This window comes from Leptidea sinapis, chromosome 21 (assembly GCF_905404315.1).
Source record: "Leptidea sinapis chromosome 21, ilLepSina1.1, whole genome shotgun sequence".
In the NCBI taxonomy this organism is placed as follows: Eukaryota; Metazoa; Arthropoda; class Insecta; order Lepidoptera; family Pieridae; genus Leptidea; species Leptidea sinapis.
Window position 1 is genome coordinate 10,757,352 of NC_066285.1, and position 22,597 is coordinate 10,779,948.

General features: G+C 34.2%; 1 protein-coding gene across 2 annotated transcripts in view; it reads left to right on the forward strand.

Moving 5' to 3' along the window:
• The window catches only part of LOC126970618 (eye-specific diacylglycerol kinase), a 315,315-nt gene that overhangs the window by 179,351 nt on the left and 113,367 nt on the right, over positions 1-22,597 (forward strand). The window contains exon 1 of one of the 2 annotated variants that reach the window (XM_050816662.1): positions 313-1,368. The exons of the other annotated variant lie outside the window; for it this stretch is intronic. Within the exon in view, the coding sequence (XP_050672619.1) occupies positions 1,169-1,368 (200 nt within the window). The 5' untranslated portion in view covers positions 313-1,168. Of the gene's footprint in view, positions 1-312; positions 1,369-22,597 lie in introns of those variants that run through there. 2 annotated transcript variants of the gene reach the window in all.

The following is a 22,597-nucleotide window of genomic DNA, read 5'->3' on the forward strand; positions in this document are numbered from 1 at the left end:
ACTAAACAGTACTTATTTAGTTTAGTTTGCTGTGGAATTATAATTTACTCGGCACATAGCAGCAGTTTGAGAGCCTATACGCCTATACGCTAAAACGCCCCAACTTCATATTTCCAATTGACGTAATGCTACGACAAGTTTCGCGTCAATGGAGCACATCGCGTGCTATGTATGTCCAGCACGTGTCTAACGTCTAACGTAACGTGTATGTTAAAGGCGACACAAAGCTGTCGGTCGCTGTCATGACCGCAGACCGAGTGTCATTCGGAAGCATTTCTATTTTGGCGCAAACACAGACATAGCCACGACAGAGACACCGGGCAGTCGTGACGCTGCGCGGGCGTTTATTACGATCGCACTTTGTTTTATGTCCATGTGTTTTAAACTTCCCTAACCGCAAATATTACCGCTACTAATACGCGTGTATGATTGTACAGTGCAAGTTATTTAACTCGATACACTCAGCCCGCAGTTGCGATCTAGTGTCAGTGACATTTCAAATCCGTTAACTCGGCCGTTTGTGTCTCGGTGATCTAAACAACAGATCGTTTCAAATCTATCGCGTTGTGTGTTTGCGATCAGTGATTTGTGTTCGTGTTGTGTCGATTATATTATGTTTCATATAATCATTCCAATGTGAAGGTCACGCCGTGACCACCAATGCCAACAACTCAATATTCAGTTGCCGCGACCGACGCGACTAAATATTTGCGACGACTCTATCAAACGACTATATTATTTGTTTATTCAAATAAACCAGTGTAGGTATTGAAGCTATATATACCAAGTGACATGAAATATGTGTGAATAATGTTAGTAAATCGATATGGAATACTAACAAACATACTACAAACCTATTTTAGTCGTATCAGGTGATATCATTGCGTTATAAGCCGATCGTTTTTACATCATTGAAGCAATGCTAATGTGAGCTCTATACCGAATTGTTTGTTTTGCGATAATGAAGAAGGAAATCTGCGCGCGCACACCATAATTAAAGCCGGTATTTCGTTTCGTTGAAGGTGGCACTTATTGTATATTTGACGTGGTCGTGATAAAGCACGTTGTAGGTTCTGGTTACGTATCGGTAAGCCGATATGTTTTTGAATTGTCGGATGTTAGCGCGGGTGCCGATACAACGAAGGCGCTCAGGTGTATTAAGAGTACGATGCTCGCGTGGAGTCGGGGTTCAGCGGGCGCGGTCAACACCCTGCCTGCAGAGCTGGAACACCTGGACGGTCACAAGAGTGAGGAGACGAGCGACGATGACTCTAAAGGCGCGTTGCTGGCGAGCGCCGCCGCCGTGGCGAGACGACGACGAGCCGTAAGAATGAAACGACAACCGAAGATTGTTATTAGAGTACTAAGGTTTGTTATATTATGTAATGTACATCACAATCTATTTTTTTTTATGAAAATAAGGGACAAGATGAGCAGGACGTTCAGCTGATGGTAATTAACACGCCCTGCCTTACAATGTAGTGCCGCTCAGGATTATTGAAAATCCCAAAAATTCTGACCGGCACATAAGATGTTAAGTCTCATTTGCCCAGTAATTATACTAGCTACGGCATCCTTCAGAATAAAACATACTAAGGTTTACACATTACTGTTTCACGGCAGAAATAAGCGCCTTTCTGGTACTCATAATCTAGCCAGCATCCTGTGCAAAGGAGCGTCACGCAAGAAGCGTCAATCTGTTTAAAGGTACACTATTAAGGCATAAACAGATGGTCGGATTTGGTACGTACTGTCCGATGGTCGTCTCGCACCAATTTGTCCGGCGTCATACTCTTTACGGTCTGGACGGTAATAATAATTATGTTCTATGTTTGACATTGCGACACACCATTGAATATGGTCCTCTATCAAACCACGCCCGATGCTTCGGCCGTACCAAATCCGATCATGTGTTAAGGCTTTAAGCGCGGCCGCACACATTCGATGTCCACTTCCATTTTCCGAATTCCGGTTGCCAAATGAACACATTTCATATCAAATTTCCGTTCGGAATATAAACTGATCTAACTCGCGATATTCTAGTACATTTTTATGTACGATTTCCTATTTGTTTCTCAACCACTTAACGATCCATTTGAATGCGATCACCCACTGTGATAAAAGCGTCATAAGAATACTGCTTCTACGTTCAACTGATAAAATTCCTTTAGTTAATATGACATGAGTACTTACCTTATACCTTTGCAATGATAAACACATTCCATCGTTAAAATTACTCTGGTATCACAAATGAGCGCGGGCGAGTGGTGATAACCGATACCATAATATTAGCACCAGGAACAAACATCGGTAGTAAACAACAGCCCGAGTACTCGGTAAAGTCGAATTTATAAGACTTTTGTGGAGCGATGTATGTACTTTTAATGTAAAAAACAAATGTACTATAACACAAATTATGATAGGACTTTCTACAGATTGGAAATAGAGGCGATTTCATTATATTTTTGTATAAAACTAGGTGTACTATGACGAAATTTTATATAAAAAAATAAGAAACCCGCTGTTTTCTAACTAAAGCAAACGGCTAGTTTAAACCAAGGTCATGAATTTGGTCTGTGAGTATATTAAGACGTCATATTAGAGCGTAGACTTTGCGCATTGACTTAGACTAGTGGGTAGATAATGGAAGTCAAAATATAGAATATGATTTTTTTTACTAGCCTCAGACTAATGAATGTTTAAAATTTTGATAATAAGCATGACTAAAGAATATTTGCTTCCATTACAAATATTGCGTAAAATCAAAAGTTATCAATCTTCTATCCGTTAATGGAATCACACTGTAATGTTTTATTAAACATTTTACGTAACTTGAGGGTTGTTTAGTTAAGTGATCTTTCTAGGTCATATAGTATGTGAGAGATACATAATACGTCTCTACATTAAGCCAAAGAGGAAGTAAATACTACGTAATAAGAGGTGGGGCTGCGTGAGTAACAATTCAAATTTAGTTTAGTATGAAACGTGCAGTAATTTGACAAATGTTTGAAATAGTAGTAATTACATTATGGCGATTGACGACGAAGTATAATCCGGCTGAGTTTGAAAGCGAACAGTTGCTTAAAACGTAGTTCATTTCGACTATCTCCGTTTTTTACAAGATTATAGCCGCCATCTGTCAATCTATTGATGACTGCACGTTTCATACAATAGAGTGAGTCGCTTTTTTGTTAGAGAATTTCGCTAGACTGCACGCAATAAGCTTTCAAAATAAATATATTATTACTAGTTGACCCGAGAGACGTTGTTCTGTATATAATAAATAAAATAATGTTTTTTATTAATTTGTCAATAATATTTCATAACATCAAGAATTATTTCGTAAAATATGCTCCCTGTTGTTGTAATTGTTTCACAGCAGAACTGTCAAACCGTGCGTCAATAAATTCTCTCTCATAGAAAACAAATTTCTCATAGAAAAAATTGTATGGACATACAAAACAAATATTGGACGACGGGGGACACATCACACGAAAAACAAAATTGTTGTTTCTATTCCGAACACTTCCATATTTATTCACCTTTTAAACCTTCCCTGGACTTCCACAAATAATTCAAGACCAAATTAGCCCAATCGGTCCAGCCGTTCTCGAGTTTTAGCGAGACTAACGAACAGCAATTCATTTTTATATATATAGATAGATAATGTGTACTCCAAACTACACTGCAGTATTCTACGACACAATAGTTATAAAAATGCCAAGTAATGTGAGTTATAATTTATTTTATACAAGGAAAATACACGAGAACTTTTATTAAATTACAATTTAACTAAAATTTAACTGTTGTCATAGTTATGGCGGGAATGGGCGATATTCAGATTTATTAAATGCATAATGAGAGTACTCCAGGGAATGCTGAATTCTTATGGAATAACAAGATATTAAAATTCTTATATTTTATTCAAAATTGGATTTAAAATGACTAATTTAAAGTCAAAAACTACCACGCATTCGAAAATATATGTCTCCGAACTGAGGAGAACGGGCGCAAGAAATAAAATAATTATTATTGTGTGCATTTTTTTAATTATAATACCCATATTTATTACTTTTCCAATTGTAAAAATGTTGTACGCATGTAAACAGTGAATTTTTTTAGTTGCCTTAATAAATAAATTAATCAAATTCATGAAATAAATACTCGAATACTTGCAACAAATATCGAATATATATTTATGTCTAGAGCGTGTTACTCGGCATTTTTTTTTCAGGATTGTGCTTAGCATATTGTATTGAATAAAAATTTTGGGGCTAATTCGTTTTTCTTTTAATTTTTAGATACGTTTCTCTTTAAATGTGGAAATAATTAATACCATTTAACAAAAAAAAAAAAAGGTCAAAATAATATTTTTATTAGTTAACTTTTACATGTATAAATTACTCTTAAGTATAATATAATTTTGTTTGTTATAAATAAATGTTAAAGAGCGGTGACTCCCAACACAGGCGATAAGCTTAGAGACACCTGCCCCTAGTTTTAAAGTACTTTTTGTTAAAGAAATAAACAATTTATTTATTATTTAATTTATCAATTCATTACATTTAACTTCAACGTTTGTTTATGCCAAGAATAGTTTTGCATACCTTGTACGTTATGAACTCTGTTACAACAATGAACAAAGCGAACCAAAAGTTATTGTTAGACCAGATTTGGGTCAATCAATGAATATACTATACAATTTTATGATCTATAAGTTCAATAACATAGGCAATAAATAAAGATGCTATAAACTAGAACTTTGTAACGATAACCTTATTATGATTGTAATGTTCTTACACACATTAAATTATCGTGTAAAAGGAAATCGAGCCAACTATAATGATTTGTTGCGTGAATACAACTTTCTTCAGCTATGTCAGCGCCGCACTATAACAGACTGTGTAACTTTAAAGAAAATATTTACTGGAGCTGACATCTTCTGAGCTCCTCAGTCTCGTAGGCTTTCACGTCCCAGCCAGGTCTCTCCGCACATACATTACTTTTGAGCTATCGTCCCCAAGAACAAACATTGGGTTTCGCGCGCCATTACACAGAATGTGTAAATCTTACAACAATAGTTTTCTCGACATCGACATATTTTCGTGCTCCCCTGCTGTGTTCAGACACAGTTTAGAATTAAAATTAAATCGTTCTTATCGTTGCCCCAAGTTAAGTTTTAATTAATTTCATTTTTCTACATCTTTTAAATTAGTTACTTCTGTGAATGTTTGCGTTTTGTGACTGTATACCTTTGATTTTTCTTTTTGTTATTATTGTATTTGTGAAACATGTGTTAGGACGCATCTATATTTATATTTTGCATCTCTTTCCTATATTGTTCAGTTCTTGTGATGTGTTTGTTATGTTTCCTTGTAATAATAAATAAATGTTTAAATAAAAAAGTTCAATATGCACGTGGCGGATCTAATAATCACTAACGACTATAACAAGACTCTCAAATGGTTCCTTATATATGATAGTTCTTTAGCAATGAAATATTTAATCCAAAAAAATATTAAGATCATTAAAGATTAACGGAGATTGCTATATTTTATCGCAATCCTTAAATGACAATCGAATGATAATTTGTTATGTTTTTAAAGTGATTCTAGGATTAATACACAAATAAAATTTCCTTTAATACACAAATAATTTAATTTTCGTTAACTGAGCTCATTTAGTTAGAGCACTGGCACGGGTCGCCAGAGGTCGAGGGTTCGAGACCCCCATCGTACATAATTTTTTTTTTCAAATTTTATTTGTGTATCGAATGATGAATGTTTTTTTTATTTATTTTATTTTTTAGATTTATTTTTACTTTTGTCTTACTCGTGGTTGTGTTTATGTTTGATTATCTTTGTTCCATCGCTACACAAAATAATTCAGTTAGTAAATATTCAATTAAAAGGGTTTATTACCGCTTCTTTATCACATTCGTAAGTTCATTTATGGACCTAATTGCATAGCGTTGATTTTATTTTACATTGATTTGTGTAATTCAATACTCATTAAAAATCGACTACTTTCAATGAAAGTTGTACATTTTGTATGAAATTTGTATCTCTATAATTAACTATTAATATAATATTATTTAGTAATGTAACTTATTATTATAATCCATTTTATACGTTTGGCATTTCAATAATCTAACTCTGGAATCTGTGGAACAGTTTGGGAGTTCTTTTTTTAAATCATTGGTAGTTGATATTTCTATGAATGTGACATATGCGTTTGCTATATTGTTTGGATTATAAAATAAAATTGACTAACGATCTATATACCTTTTGGATCTAAAGTTATCCGTCAATCCATCTTAAATCTTTACACAGTCCAGTAGTAGCCATGCCCACTGAGGTAGAGGTTCAAATTCAAATTCAAATATTTTTATTCAAAATAGGATGTGAAATCACTTATTGAAAGTCAAAAAATCTACCACCCATTCCAAAATGAATGCCTCAGGCCTGAGAAGAATGGGCGCAACAAACTCGGCGGGCTTTTTTTTCCATCAAAAATATGTTTTACAATTAAAGTAACATTTACAAAGTAACATTGTACAATTAAACTTATTATTTAATAGCCTGAGGGCGGTCGCTCCATTCCCAATCTGTGGTATCATTAAGAAAGTCATTTATGTTATAGTACCTTTACCACACAAACGTTTTTTAACAATTCTTTTGAATAACGTAATACTTTTGTTTTGAACATTTTCTGGGATCTTGTTGTAAAAGCATATACATCGCCCTACAAAAGACTTACTCGACTTAGCCGAGTAGTGGGCATCATCAGTTTATGTCTGTTCCTGGTGTTAACATTATGGTTATGACAGTTTCTGGCAAATTCACTTATGTGCCTATGAACATACATTACATTATCAAGAATATATTGAGAAGTAACAGTCAAGATGTTAATTTTTTTGAATTTTGCTCTCAATGCTTCCGTATTTGAATCCAAGGGTAGAAGCAAACATTTATATTATGATGAATTTGGATGTTTGTTTCTGATCATTGATATTTATATACTCACAGTAAGGGCTATGCCTAATTTGGGGTAAAATATTTTGTATAAAAGAATGTCAATATTATCGTTCATTTCAATTTGTCAAGAAATCATAAACAACTGGAAACCGCTCGGTCACAACGATCTGTCACATTCACTGATATAAACGTTAAAATTACAATACGCCATTCCATAGATGCATTGTAAAAATACATCAAAAACGTGCCACAGATCAGTCATTGAAATGTCAAAAGCACGCAATTGATTAAAATATCAAACTCGGCTCGTCAAGCTACAATAACGATTAAAATATATAGAATTTGGGCGTTATTGGAAGCACATTTGGAATCGATTAATTGATAATAATCATGCGGCCATTAGTGAACGATTAATGTACATCGATTGATATCTTGTTATAATAAAAAAATTACGAAAAGGTTTTATATTTCTCTTCATATGTTTTGCTTACCGCATTAGTTGGCATTTTGAGAATAATCACCCAGGAACAACGGACTAGTAAAAAAAGAAGGACTCCGCGCCGTGATCCGCGCAGGTGAAGCACCTTTATTCTAGTGTGTGTAAGGTTACGGGGTATACCAGCTACACAATTTTTTATCCCTTAGATAATCATATATCCACAAATACTTTTATAGTATTGTTTTTACACTTTTTCACGAACGCACAACGGCATTTTTAAAATATTTTATTGCGACGCAAACTGATCTATCACAGACGATGGCAAATCTCATAATGGCGGCCGATCGGCTTGTATTAGTGTAAGGGTATGCGTGGGGCTATGTATTTACACGTTTACCGGCTTGTTATGGTGCCTTACTGTTATGTAAAGTGACACGGAGTCCTTATTTTTTTACTCGTCCGTGCCAGGAACTTAACAAAGATGCTTTTTTTATCTGAACGTTTCAAGATTTGAAAAGGTTTCAAACGAAAAAAGTTGTACAGTAAATGGAGGCTTACCAACTAAATACAATTTATTTACTTTTGCATTAAAAAATTACAAATATAATTAAACAGTTTAAATGTACTTAAATTATAGGTAGGCAACATTACTAAATAAATGTGATATTTTAAATGTAAAATCTACAATTTTTGGAGAGCAATACTTTGTTTCTGAAAGTTAAGGAAATTTGAAAAAAGAAATGAATGTTTTTATCTCTATTAAAAATACTTTTATATAATTGTAACATTAGCTGTAGGGGAGCCATAATAACTGTGATGGAATTTATGTTATGTTATGGAAAAATTCCAGTAACTGTTACTTTTCTATCTCGCTATCGCTTCATTTAAGTCGAAAAAGATATTATTTCTGAATTAAAATCTAGGTACTTACATTGAAATTTTTATAGCTTTCATCGAAAAGCAAACCTGTGTTCTGGTTTTGTATTTAGAACCCTTTATACTTTAGCAGTGGGAGGCTCCTTTGCACAGAAAGCCGGCTAGATTGCAATAGAAATGAGAATACAATATTGAATATTTTATTAAAAAGAGCCTAAAAAAAGAATGCTGGCAGAATTTCTTGCACTGCTTCTTCTCTCTCAGGGCGCCATTTGTTTCCGAAGCGGTAGTAGTATCTGGTGTATTAGAAATGACACCAAAAATAATTCTAATTTTTGAGAAAATAAAACAAGTCTAGTTTTCAGCTCAAACGTATGGTCTAAGTATTAGAGGTACCGTTGGTTTCACTGCTATTTCGGACTCTTGACATTATTTGATATTGTAAGTTCACGATACATGATTGCTTTATGCTTAAACGCTTCAAACATATCTGTTGGCTAGGATTTTTTTAATGGAATAGGAGGACAAACGAGCGTACGAGTCACCAGTCACAGTTGTTAAGTGATCACCGCCGCCCACAATCTCTTGCAACACCAGAGGAATCACAGGAGCGTTTCCGGCCTTTAAGGAAGGTGTACGCGCTTTTTTTGAAGGTACCCACGTCGTATCGCCCCGGAAACACCGCACAAGGAAGTTCGTTCCACAGATTTGTAGTACGTGGAAGAAAGCTCCTTGAAAACCGCACTGAGGAAGACCGCGACACATCCAGATGGTGGGGATGATACCCTCACTTGTGGCGTGTCGTGCTAAGGTGGAATTCGGCGGCAGGAATCAGGTTAGAATAAGATCGGCTCCTAGCCACTACCGACTTACATAGTAGCAACGGACCCTCCGGAGTTTTCAAAATCGATTAAATATTCTTTTATTGCATGACTTGATCTACGATCGTGTCTGTGTTCATTGCTTCGAAACAAACCCCGTTCGTACTGAGTTTGATTTGAAGTAATATCACGTACTTTAACCTTTTGAAATCAACTGTAGACTTCCGTGTAAAGTTTGATTCGGTCTTCATTATTTGTTTAGTAACAATTTGAAAACTTTATAAATAACTGCTATGCCCCGCGTTTTAATTCGTGTATATATTTTTTTGTCATAAGGTACCTGTTGTGGTAACTAATGGTACGTACCGCGGACCTTTTAATGGTAATCGTTACTAAGGATTCTTGATGTAATGAAATATACAAATGATTTGAGTTTTCTTTAGTGTTAATTCCGCCAATATTTGTCTTTAAACAATACGATACGTGTTGACGACGTAGACTCGGCTCTCTGACTCGAGAATGTCTCGTGCCAGATTTTGGCGAGACAACACGTCCTGAGGATGCCTCGTGTAGAAGCGAAACACGTGTCGAATTGTTTAAAGAAAAATATTGGCGGAATTGTGTCAAATAAAATAAATAATGTGTAATCAACGGGATTCCAATACAATTAACTCGTTAACCCTCACAAGTCACAACATAATCTATCCAAAAAAGGCGTGACCTATACATGGGCAATTTCGGCAAGGATGAATTAATTTAATTAAACAAAATCACCTTCGTGTTAAAAATACTAAAGCATTACCTGAATGTATATGTGATGAAGAAAGTAGTTTTAATATAACTGTTGATTGACCTTACCATATAAGATATTATTATAATTTTATCTAGAGCGTGTCTATAATAATTCTTTAAAAATAAATTAATCAGCAAACGGACAGACATTGTAAAAAAATAAGGGATACATCTTTGGTTAAGGACTGGTCTCCGCTTGGCTCCAACTAGATACCGCACTACTTAAGAACTGTACCACCTAGTCTGTATCTTAGATTAAGAATTGGAGCACAGCGGTCTCCGCTAGATACCGCACTACCTAAGAACAATAGCTTTTTTATTACAACTACTAGATGCTTGTGATCTTGACACTCAATGGCATCTGTCAAATATTGTAACATACGCATCATGTTATTTTACATACTTACTGATAATAAATATGTGATCCCAGTGTCTTTCTTATTTCTTGTAGTTATACTACGCAACCCGGCATTTTAGTTCCAATTATTAGCAATATTTAACAGAACATGCGGCACGTCAACGTCACACATTGTTCTAGACTGGCTCGGGTATCCCAACTTGGGCTTAGTACGTGGGTAACACTGAAAATGTATAGAACTGGCCAATTAGAAACATTGTTAATGGAAACCTTTTTTAAATTTCAATTTTGGAACCCTTTTGTGACCTAATGTAGTAGATATATTTATAGATTATTTGTCATTTGTTTTTGTGAATTGTCGGCAAATCTAAAACTCCTGTTACACGTGAAAATGAACCTAACGCGAGAAAATTTTCGGTCAATGATTTATTATGACTTTCGTTGTTGGCTTACTTAACAACAAAGCTATGATAGGCTGCGATTAGCATTTCTTAATGAAGCCCCATCTCGTGCCACTATTTACAATTGGTTTAACGAGTTTAAGCGTAGACTTAGCAATCTCAATGATGATCCGCGTGCAGGATCCTCCTTCACCACGCCAATGCTTCAGCGCAATCCGCAAAACGGACTGTTGAATATTTGACTATGGCAGGTGTCGAGATAATGAGTCATCCGCCATACAGTCCTGACCTGGCGCCTTGCTACTTTTATTTATTCCCAAGAACTAAAGATAAAATTCGAGGTATTCGCTTTACGAGCCCTGAAGATGCGGTGAAAGCATACGAAAATGCCATAGAAGAGACCCCTAAGGAAGAATGGGCCCACTGCTTTTCTCAGTGGTTCCATCGGATGCGACGATGTGTAGAGAGGAACGGAGAGTACTTCGAAAAACAATAAAAGTATTGACAACTTTCTACATTAAGCCGTTTTTTTATTTTCTAATAATTTTCAGTATTACCTAGGTATTAGTTTACACCTTACGACTACGCCTGTGGTATCTAGTTTTTTTTTAAATCCTTAATGTAAGTTTTAGTTGTTATAATATTTATGACCAAAGTAGTTATATAATGTCTAACTGACATCAGAAGTACGATACATTCGAATAATAATACCTTTGCTAATATTGCTTACATGAATCTATTATCATGTAACAGCTATTTGATATTCCTTTGATATTCAAAGGACAACTTGTGACATCACGTTTTAAGCTCTACGTGGCTCTACCTTACATATTCTTATTTATTTATGTATCTAATACTCTACTACAAAATCAGGCGAATTTCGCTGTAATGTTTTTGAAGTTATACTTCTGTAGGCACTTTATGAAAAAATGATGAGATTGAAATTTTATGATGCGCGCGCTGTACACTGATCACACTGTAACACAAAAGTAACAGGTTGAAGTTGGTTCCCAAAATTTTATGACTTTTTTTTTTGGTTTCTTCGTCCATTATTAGGACGGGCAAAGGGTTCAAGCCCATACAGCCCTATTCATTATTTAATAATTAATTGTCAAAGCCATCTTTGAAAATTTTTTACAAAACTGTTCTTTCTAAAAACGTAGAACAGCACGAGGAATTAATCATTTTAAAGATTTTTGCTTCGTTGGGCCAAAGAAATATAACTACACATACTTTTTTGCACCTAAAATATTTTTGGTGAACATAACATTACTTATATGAATAAATTATTACAAACAGACTTTTCCTTGAAGATTTTAGCGTTTATCAGAACAATTCCTACTGCGTATCATTTTCTTTTCGTTTTAAAGAAAATATTATGTTAGTTTGATACAATTTCGTTCTCACTTTGCAGCAAATTTAGAGCTTTGATTATTATTGCGTGATTATGCTTTCACTCAGGCTGAATTTGATGAAGAAGTAAAATTTAAACGCCTTGAAATTTTTAATAGCAAAGTGTTGCAATCCAACATTGACTATAGTATTTACCAATTTTATATTAATTTACAATTTTTGTAGTGATACAAGTCTTTCCTGTTCTAAATAGTAAAGACTTTTTAATAAATCTATCCAAAAAGAGCTAGTTGGTTCCCAGTAAACAGGAACTAAAAATAGCTATTTTATCCCTAGCGGCCTTACAAATAAACTTAGTATAAAGAAATACTTGAGAATAAAGCAAGAATATGGTCAACAACACTGACAATACAATGATAATTCTGAAGTTTTCCGAATGTCAAGCAGCCTTGCAAATAAACGCGGGAAACGTTATACGTCCGAATAAACCATAAGCAAAATTTCGATTTGTAAACATTGTAGGGGCTAAAAGTGATTTGAAAATGGAATGTGGCTGAAAATGGTATTGTCTATTTACCCCACAGTTTACTCAAAACCGGGTTATACTTGGTTTTTCAAAAAAAATGAGTGTGTCTTCGTATTATAATAACTCCAAAGAACATTGTTGCATGCTAAAATATGATACACCCCTTGAACAATACAAAATAGTACCTTCTTCTTTATCCTCATCCTATCCCATTTTATTCGGGGTTGACTCTTCTAATCAATCTTTGCCAGGACGTTCTGTCCTGGGTCGTCTCCGGATATATTTGGGCTGTTTGTAGATCTTTGTCTATGACTGATTGCCATGTAAATCGGGGTCTTCTGCATTAAAGGCATAACAGGCATTTATTTTCTCAAAATTTATTCCTTTAGAATTATTTTTGATTTCTAATATACTAGATACTACTACCGCTACGGAAACAAATGGCGCTCTGAGACAGAAGAAGTAGCGCAAGAAACTCTATCAGTATTCTTCATCGTTGCTATTGCTATAAAATAATCATAATCTAGTCCCAGGCTGTCCGATCACTTAGATATTTAGCTGTGGAGTAGTAGGATTTACGACAGAGCCATTTTTAAATAAAACATTTAAATTTATTTACAGATAATGCCTGAACAGTTGCTGGGACTTTATTATAGAAGTGTATACATTTACCCTTAAAGGTATTATGTATCTGGAGCCTACTAGAATTAGTTACAAGCAATTTCTTATTTCTAGTGCTATAACAATGAAAATCACTATTAAGAGCAAAACGGTGACAATTTTTGTGAACGTATATTAAATTTTCATTAATTAACTGACAATGGACAGTCAGTCATCATATTTATTTTTTTAAAGTTTTCTTTGAGTGACTGTCTATAAACAAGCTGATATATAGCACGAACAGCTCTCTTCTGCATCCTACCACAATCCAAAATAGCATAATATGACAATATGATTCTTTATAAAACGCAATATTCCAATATTGCGTTTTATAGGTAGTAATTAAACTGTTACCTTGCTCTTTTTGAACATTAGCGTTTATTTTTTCTGCTTCTTATTGTAACTGAAAAAATGGTTATTCTACTTTATGAGTTGGACATATTTATTTTTGATATGAGGTGATAGAATGTCCACACCCGGACCGGATTCAAAATATTTTAAAGCGGTAAATAATTATCAAAACTGTGGGCACTTATCAATATATTTTGTTGATACACGCTGACGATAATATTTGTAATATTATCATAAGTGAAGCGTATCTAACTCCACATTAAACTGGATAGGTATTCAATATTCGAGTGGCGCATAAAGTGGACTTCAATCAAAGCGGACAGCGACGGTCCACAGGCGCGTCATTCAGCTGATTGAAAATTAAATTGTACCGCCAATCAGGCGAGTATGTACTTAGTGAGTTACGAGTGTACAGGAACGACCACCAGACAATTGGTATCTGATCAATCAAATACTAGCCGTTCATTTATTAACTTCTAAGTCAAATATACTCAATACATTGATGAAATTATTACTCAAATGAAAAGTCTGAGGCTCCCCCACCAAGTAAATAAAAAAAAACATGTGTGGAATTCACAAGTGGTAGATGTGAAACCTTCAAAAATTTAGGCTTCGAGATGGTCTGCACTTGTATAATAATTTTAAGAAGTGCATTGTGCATGAACCTCTAAACTACTTATGAGATCCTGGTACATGTTGCTACCATGACACATGATTTCAACCTCTATGAAAGACATCACCGCTACCATATTTATGTTCTCCTGGTGTCTGTGTAGTAATATGTCGTTCGCATGACGTTAGAATATATTAAAGATATATTTCGCGTCATACATAAGACAATCTCTTCTTCAACTATGATCGCCTGGTACCAAAACACTGTATAATGCTTCCTATCTCATTTCTCCCACGTATGAATGTATGTGTCTCTCTTTTTACTCTCTGCTTTTTCGTTTTATCGACTTTCAAATCACAACGATGCTAAAGAAGTTTTTACTTCAAAAGGGGTAGGTAACTCATGTGGTCGTAATCAGTATGGGATGAACAATGCAACATATCATCGAATATGGACGGCCACCGAACCGCGTCCGATGGCTCGGCCGTACCAAATCCGATCATGTGTTCAGGCTATTATTACTCAGGTCAAACAATCAACTATGTAGGATTTTATTACTACACTAGGTGACCCGACAGACGTGTTACAAAACATATATCTCTTTATCTACTGCTGAAAACTGCATTAATATCCGTTGAATAGTTAACATATGCGCGTATGACGCGAGATATCACGCGGACACAAATATGAATAAAACATGAGTTGTTAAGAATACTAAACAGGAGAGTCTGCGATTATTAAGCCGCCAAGTCCACGAGCCACTAGCGAGCGTTAATAATATAATCGTCGCGCCACGTATTTTCATAGAACGTGCCTCCACACGGCGGTATGACAAATGAGTAGTGACTGAGGGTGACTGCGAACAAGACTTAAATGAATTGTCGCACACGTTTGTCGATAGTAGAAGCACGCTCGCCGCGGAAGGTGGTGATCATACACAGATGTGTATAGATATAGAAGAAGGTATACGCGTAATATAATATATGGATACATGTCGTCTAAATAAACAATGCGAGATCGAATTCAGTAGGAGGCTTCTTTGCACAGGATGCCGGCTAGTTTATGGGTACCACAACGGCGCCTATTTCTGCCGTGAAACAGTAATGTGTTAGAATTATTGTGTTTCGATATAAACGGCGCTGTAGCTAGGGAAATTAATGGGCAAATGCGACGTAACATCTTATGTCTCGAGGTGACGAGCGCTATTGTATTGCCGCTCAGAATTTTTGTGGTTTTCAAGAATCCAGAGCGGCACTGCATGGTAATGGGTAGGACATATCAAATACCATCAACTGAACGTCCTGCTCGTCTCGTCCCTTAATTTAATAAAAAAATGAGAAAAAGCCTACAAGAACCAAACTAAAGTTGCAGTGATTAAACTCACAATTTTTTTTATTAATACGAATAAGTATTATTGCCATTGTTTATTTGGGAATATACAGTTCGAACTTTGTGACGCCAAGAAGTACTAATAAGAATAAATAATAAAATTTGAAGTAATCCTAATTTTCATCAAATGCTTAAAAAAAATAAGTAATAATATTACTTATTCTATTACCGGTGGACGCAGTGTTGGTAGGCCCCCTCAAGATGGACCGACGATCTGGTCAAGATCGCCGGAATACGTTGGATGAGGGCAGCGCAAGACCGATCGTCGTGGAGATCTTTGGGGGAGGCCTTTGTCCAGCAGTGGACGTCTTTCTGCTGAGGTCATCCTCAGCAGAAAGACGATGAAAATGGATGATGAAAAATATTATTTATCTTCTTAAGAGTTACGTATTTGAATCGGGAATTCGTTGTCTTACAAATATTTTATTGTATCAGAAAGAAAACCGACAAATTTATATTAATATATTCACAAATGATCTCGAATTATATTCCAGGACTAATTCTCCCTTATGAGTTAGATTATCATATTGCTTACTCCATATTATTAGCTTCACATCTCTGTGATAAATAAATAAAGAGGTTGTAAGTAAAAATGTTTCATGTGGCAAAAAAGTTACATTTCCCGATAGAATATAATGGGCACGTACAAGGCGTAATTCATTTTGATTAGGAATTCGTATCGTTCATGAATTGCGCGCCCGAACCAACGGAAAGTCAATAATATATCAGATAGGTGCTATCGTAATTATTGTAGATGGAAGCCATTCTCAGTAATTGTAAATTAATTATTCACTGTACCGATGAATCGATAGAGGCTAGATAGCTTATAGCTACAACCGGTAAGGGGAATTAAGTCTAGACTATAGGTTCTCAACGTGGGCGATAACGCCCCCTTGATGACGTTTGAGACTTTCGGGGGGACAGTAGAAGACCCAGAAAAAATTAGGGGGCATTGAGATGGCGCAGATGGGGCGTGGGTAGATTAAAAAATGTAGTCTAAAAAGCCAAAAAAATACACGAAAATACTCTAGAAAACGACATATTCTCAAAGTGGGAGGTGACCAAAATAAGGTTGAGAAACTATAGTCTAGACGTTAGTAAGTTTAACAATCATAAACTTAGAATATCATACAAACATACCTGACATCCCGATGTAGATCAATTTTGATGTGGCAATGTGTAAATTGTAGTTTAATGTTCAAAATTTAATAAGCTAATGCTAAGACTAGCTGACTATTACTGCATATCTATATATATAAAAATGAATTGCTGTTCGTTAGTCTCGCTAAAACTCGAGAACGGCTACACCGATTTGGCTAATTTTGGTCTTGAATTATTTGTGGAAGTCCAGAGAAGGTTTAAAAGGTGAATAAATATGAAAATGCTCCGAATTAAATAAAAATAACAATATAGTTTTTCCTTTGATGTGTCCCCCGTCGTTCAGAAATCAAATTGAAAGAATAGTAAAATGAAAAACTAACTAGAATTTATATCTTTCGAACTTTCTCAGGAGGTAAAAAAATAAACTTAATTTTAAATACAGAGCAGCCTGTCGGGTCAGCTAGTAAGTAATAAAATCATTCTGAAATAAGATTTTGTTTAATTTTTCACTCAGTAAACTTTGATTACACTTTATTTTAGATGGCTTTAAACTACAATAATAATTCCAAATACTTACATCTTTTCTTTTCTATTGACAAACCAGCGTCTGTCGGGACAGCTAGTTGTGTTATAAATTTACTTCATAGGTAACTAGTATACAACCCGGCAAACGTTGTTTTGCCATATAAACAAAGAGGATGTAAATACTACGTAATAAGAGGCGGAACTGCCTAAGTTTAAATTTGGAATTTAATTTATTATGAAACGTACGATTTGACATAAGTTTGAAATAGTAGTAATTACAGTATGGTGATTGGCCACGACGTACAATCCGGCTAAGTTTGAAAGTGAACAGTTGCTTGAAACGTAGGGAATTTCGGCTATCTCCGTTTTTTACAAGATTATAGCCGTCATCTGTCAATCTATCAATGACTGCACGTTTCATACAATCGAGTGAATCGCTTTTTTCTTAGAGAGTTTCGCTAGGCTGATATAAATTATCCACTCAGTGTATGAAATTGTCATATATAATGAAATGAAATATCATTGACTGAATTATTTGTATTGTGAATATAATATAAGAAGTATAGGTTCCTGATAAATAATCATCATAAATTAGTTATCTAATACTAGAATCTTCTCCGAAACATACACATAAGTATTATTCCGTTAAGTAGTTTTTGCAGTATAACCGAAGGAAAAAACGGATTTCCATTAATTAGTCGACATACAGCCTATGCAGCTAGACAGCCGATGAAAACAGGCCAGGATTATTAGTTTAGTGTGCGTGACGAGCTACGTCTTACACTCGCGATTTTTTGCCACTTTGTATTAGTGTGCGTGCCTTGCTCAAAATGAGGTTTTCACAGCTGTCACAGTTTATCTAGGCGTATATATGATCTAAGAGTATCGATAATCATTTTTTAAATCTTCGTAAATCGTATGTGAGGTTAAATGAAGTGTAGCTATTAAACGTGGCTTAGCTAGTAAATAGTAAGCTTTAAAACAAATTGCTTAGGTACACATTACTGTTTCACGGCAGAAATAGGCGCCGTTGTGGTACCCATAATCTAGCCGGCATCCTGTGCAAAGGAGCCTTCCATTAGAAATTATCATTAAATCTCATTAATATTAATATTTTATATTAATTGTACTAATACGAGTTTAACAAAGAGAATTTATACAACCTAATTAATAATTATGGTTAGGTTATCCAAAATAACAAAAACTTGAACGTAAACAAAGCGATTCGTTTATTCAGCATTGCTGGAAATATTGTTGTTTCTGAATCGGTAATGATTTCGGTTCAATGCGCACAATTTTAACTAAATATTGGCTTGCCAACGTTTTGTTATGAAATAAATAAAATGGCTAAAATATTGCCACACACACCATACAACATTGATGTTATAAATTGAAGTATTTTCTAGTAAATGTAAATCGCTTTTGTAATTAATTAGCAATCACTGTTAAATAAACCACAAGTTAATAAGCGGGGCAAAGTAAGTTAAAAATCTGATATTAAGGATTGGTCTCCGCAGCGCTCAAAATAGAAACCGTACTACCTAAGAACATCAGCTTTTTTATTACGGCAACTTTATACTGTAGTATGTATTGGCTATGTGTAAAGGTGCTTGTGTGCGTGGCATCTTGACACTCAATGGCATCTTTAAAGTTTTCTAACATACGCTTCGTGTTATTTTTGATTGAAATTAAGAAAATACAAAATATTTACTATAGTATATATGTGATCACAATGTCTTTCTTATTTCTTGTAGTATTATATTTACAAAGTTTTACTACGCAACCCGGCATTTTAATTTCAATTATTAGCAAAGTTTAACATAGCACGTGGTACGTCAACGTCACACTTTGTTCGATAGTGGCTCGATTACGCCCAATTGGGCGTAGTATTAGTTGCAGCACTTTGTGACTACGTCTGCGGTATTTAGTTGGAGCACAGCAGAGACCAAGCTTTAATCTAAGTTAAAAATCCTATAAGTCAAACAGCTTCACGGTAAATAGGCAACATAAGTGGGAAGTGGCTGGTGAAGTAGGGGCAGAGGAGGCTTGCCGGCGATGTCTACGTGAGTGCCGGTACAGCAGTCAGGGCTAGCACTTCTGAGTTATTAAATCGAAACAATTTAATAATTAAACAAATTGGTTTCGATCGGCTTATTTATTGTGTCATATTAATGTAATTTTTATCTGTTGTGTATATAGGTGTTTATGTTATAATTTAGTTTGTTTCAATTTAGATTAGTAATAATATTACATTTAAAGGTATTAAAAATACACAGAAGCTTATGTGTGTCTTATATAATATTATATGTTAGCGAAGCTATGAAAAAAAAAATCGATTGAAAATTTATACGTAGATGCAATGTTGACATCCCTACATGCAATTTGTAATTCTTAAGAGTGATAACTTCTGGGATTAATTAAACAAACTAAAGGAGACAGTTTTTTTGTTACGCGTCTAGATGTGAGGTGACCCTAACCCTGGCAGGTGCAACGACAGCAATTAGTTGCTATTCCGAATGGTAGGTCGTTATAAAGGTTTCTGCTCAATGAGCGCTCTACGGCTGATTCGCCCCAGGCCGTTTGTGGTTTCCGGTAACCGTCGGCCTCCACGCAGCTTAACTCTACCTTTTAACCGGTGAAATTAATTCTTGTTTATTTATGAAATGCTTCATTTTTAGCATTAAGCTGCAATTTTAATAAATTCTTCATTGTAGACATAACGCTTCTCAACTTTTTCTTGAAGAAGAAATATATTTTGAAATTGCTAAGCTGGGTTTGATAACGAATTTCGAATTCCTTAGTAAGCTTGATGTTTTTAATGGATTTAGGAAATGAAAAGGTCATCCAATAAATAAATAAAGTTTCTAGTAACTGTATAGCCGAGTGGTTAGCGATCCTACCTACGCTAGAGGTCCCGGGTTCGAATCCCGGTAGGTGCAAGCATTTATATGATGAATGTGGATGTTTGTTTCCAAGTCATGGATGTTTAAATGTATTTATGTATGTTTATATGAGTTTATGTATATTTAAGTAAGTATATTGTATTAAATATATCGTTGTCTTGTAACCCATAACACAGGCAATATTTGCTTAATTTGGGGCAAGATAATTTGTGTAAAAAGTGTGTCACTATTATTATTATTAGAGAAGGCGTCGAAACGGAAATGAGACTATTTGATTTGGTCAGCTGAGAGTATTTTACGAAATTCCACCCTCAAGAGTTTTTTTAATTATGAACTAAACCACGTCTGTCGGGTCGGCTAGCAGATTATATATATCAACAGTTTTAATATTAAATACATTAGGAAAGAGTAAATCAATATAAATATACTAAAAAAGACCCACAAAAAAGAAGATTTAAATAAAAAGGGTAGTAATATAATACCTAAATGAAAATAAGAAATTAAAAAATAATCTTAAAACGGTACAGAAGAGAAAAACACAACAACAAGAAAAAGAGACACAGAGAAAAGACACAATAAGATAGACGGGAGCCAGGACTTACATATAAGGCAATTTGGTTGGATATATTTTTAAATTTATTTATTTATTTGCATCGCCCATAATCACTTACTAATTACAATAAGTATTATTCTAAAAAAATCTAAATCTAAGAATTATAGCACTTTTCCGGCAACGACCACATGCAAGTATAAAATACCTCTATACATAATTTTTTAATTTTAATTGTGCAACATAAGAACTAATACTAAGATACAATAGTAATAATAAAAGCCTTTATTAACAATCTATAAATAAGTGCAGTTACATTTCTAATCTTAAATCTACTATTTAATTTGTTTATATAAAAGTACTTCTGTAATAATTTACTATATTAGACACCGGTTTCTAGATTGTTTTGCTTGTCATCGTAGGCCTCCCCAAGTGTTCTCCACAAAGACCTATCTCTTGCTGTCCTCAACCAAGTCGGACCTGCCACCTTTAGAATATCATCTTCACATCTTCGATACTGTCTTCCTTTATTTCTGGTATTATATCTTGGAATAAGATACAATACAATTATATAAAAGTTTCTATAAACTGTAAATTAATTGAAATGAACAAAACTTATTTTACTTAAGTACGGCAGAACTAAAATATTACATAAAATAATTTTAGTAAAGCATAAAATTATATTCCTGTCTAGCAACATATCAATTTCCGGAGCTTATACCGAAAATCAGAGAACTCATCATTAAAAATGTCTATACTTCGCTCAACAATATTACAATAATCAATCAATAATTCACTATAATATGTTTCGTTATAATGAAAGGAAGGCCTTTTAATGATTATATCTATAGATATTTTGATAGGTACTTCGCCTTATATTGAGCCTAGCAAATTCGTTTGGAATAGTTTTATTAAACTTCAATTTAATAAATAAGCATTAAGTCTGCAATGAAAAAAACTACGTAATACACAATAAGAACACAAAAAAATGTAAAAATAGTAAATAATTTAATATAAAAAAAGGAATTATAACTAATTATTTATTTGTAAACCATAATTTAAGCAATTGCATACAAAATGTTGGTGGTACATATGGCTATTATTATAACCCTGTGAAACCTGTATAAGTAACTTCTAACCGTATCAATATATATATAGATGACCTGTATAGCCGAGTGGTTAGCGATCGTACCTACTAAGCTAGAGGTCCCGGGTTCGAATCCCGGTAGGTGCAAGCATTTATATGATGAATATGGATGTTTGTTTCCGAGTCATGGATGTTTAAATGTATTTATGTATGTTTATATGAATTTACGCATGTTTAAGTAAGTATATTGTATTAAATATATCATTGTCTTGTAACCCATAACACAGCCTATATATGCTTAACTCAGGGCAAGATAATTTGTGTAAAAAGTGTGTCAATATTATTATATTATTATTATATATAAAGTGCTTGTTGGAAAATACGTTTCTCGAATTTGTCTTCACAAATAAGGGTATTTTAGTTTCCTTATTTTTGTGCCTTTGACAATTTTAAGCCTAACCTTATAATTTTGTAGGTACATATTTGATAAAAGATCCTTGAATTAAAAAAACAGTGTCCGACTTAAAGGAACATAATTTACATAACTCCGAAATTCATTGCAAGTATTAAGAGTGATAAATTATCATTCATTCCATTATTAAAACGACAAGCTTATGATATTATTTTATCTCATTAATTAAAAGACCACTCGTCCCATAAAAACGAACGTAAATATGTCATTAGTCCGACAAAATTATTAATGACGACGGACGCCTTGACAATTCACACGAAAATGTTATTTTCTTTTAGAAGTATTAAGCGATGGAAATACTTATAAAGGTAAATGTATCACAAGATTGCTATGACAATCATTAAAATTATTACGGCATATATTCAGGCAGTTATTATTCATATTAGCAACAACGTAAATGTGT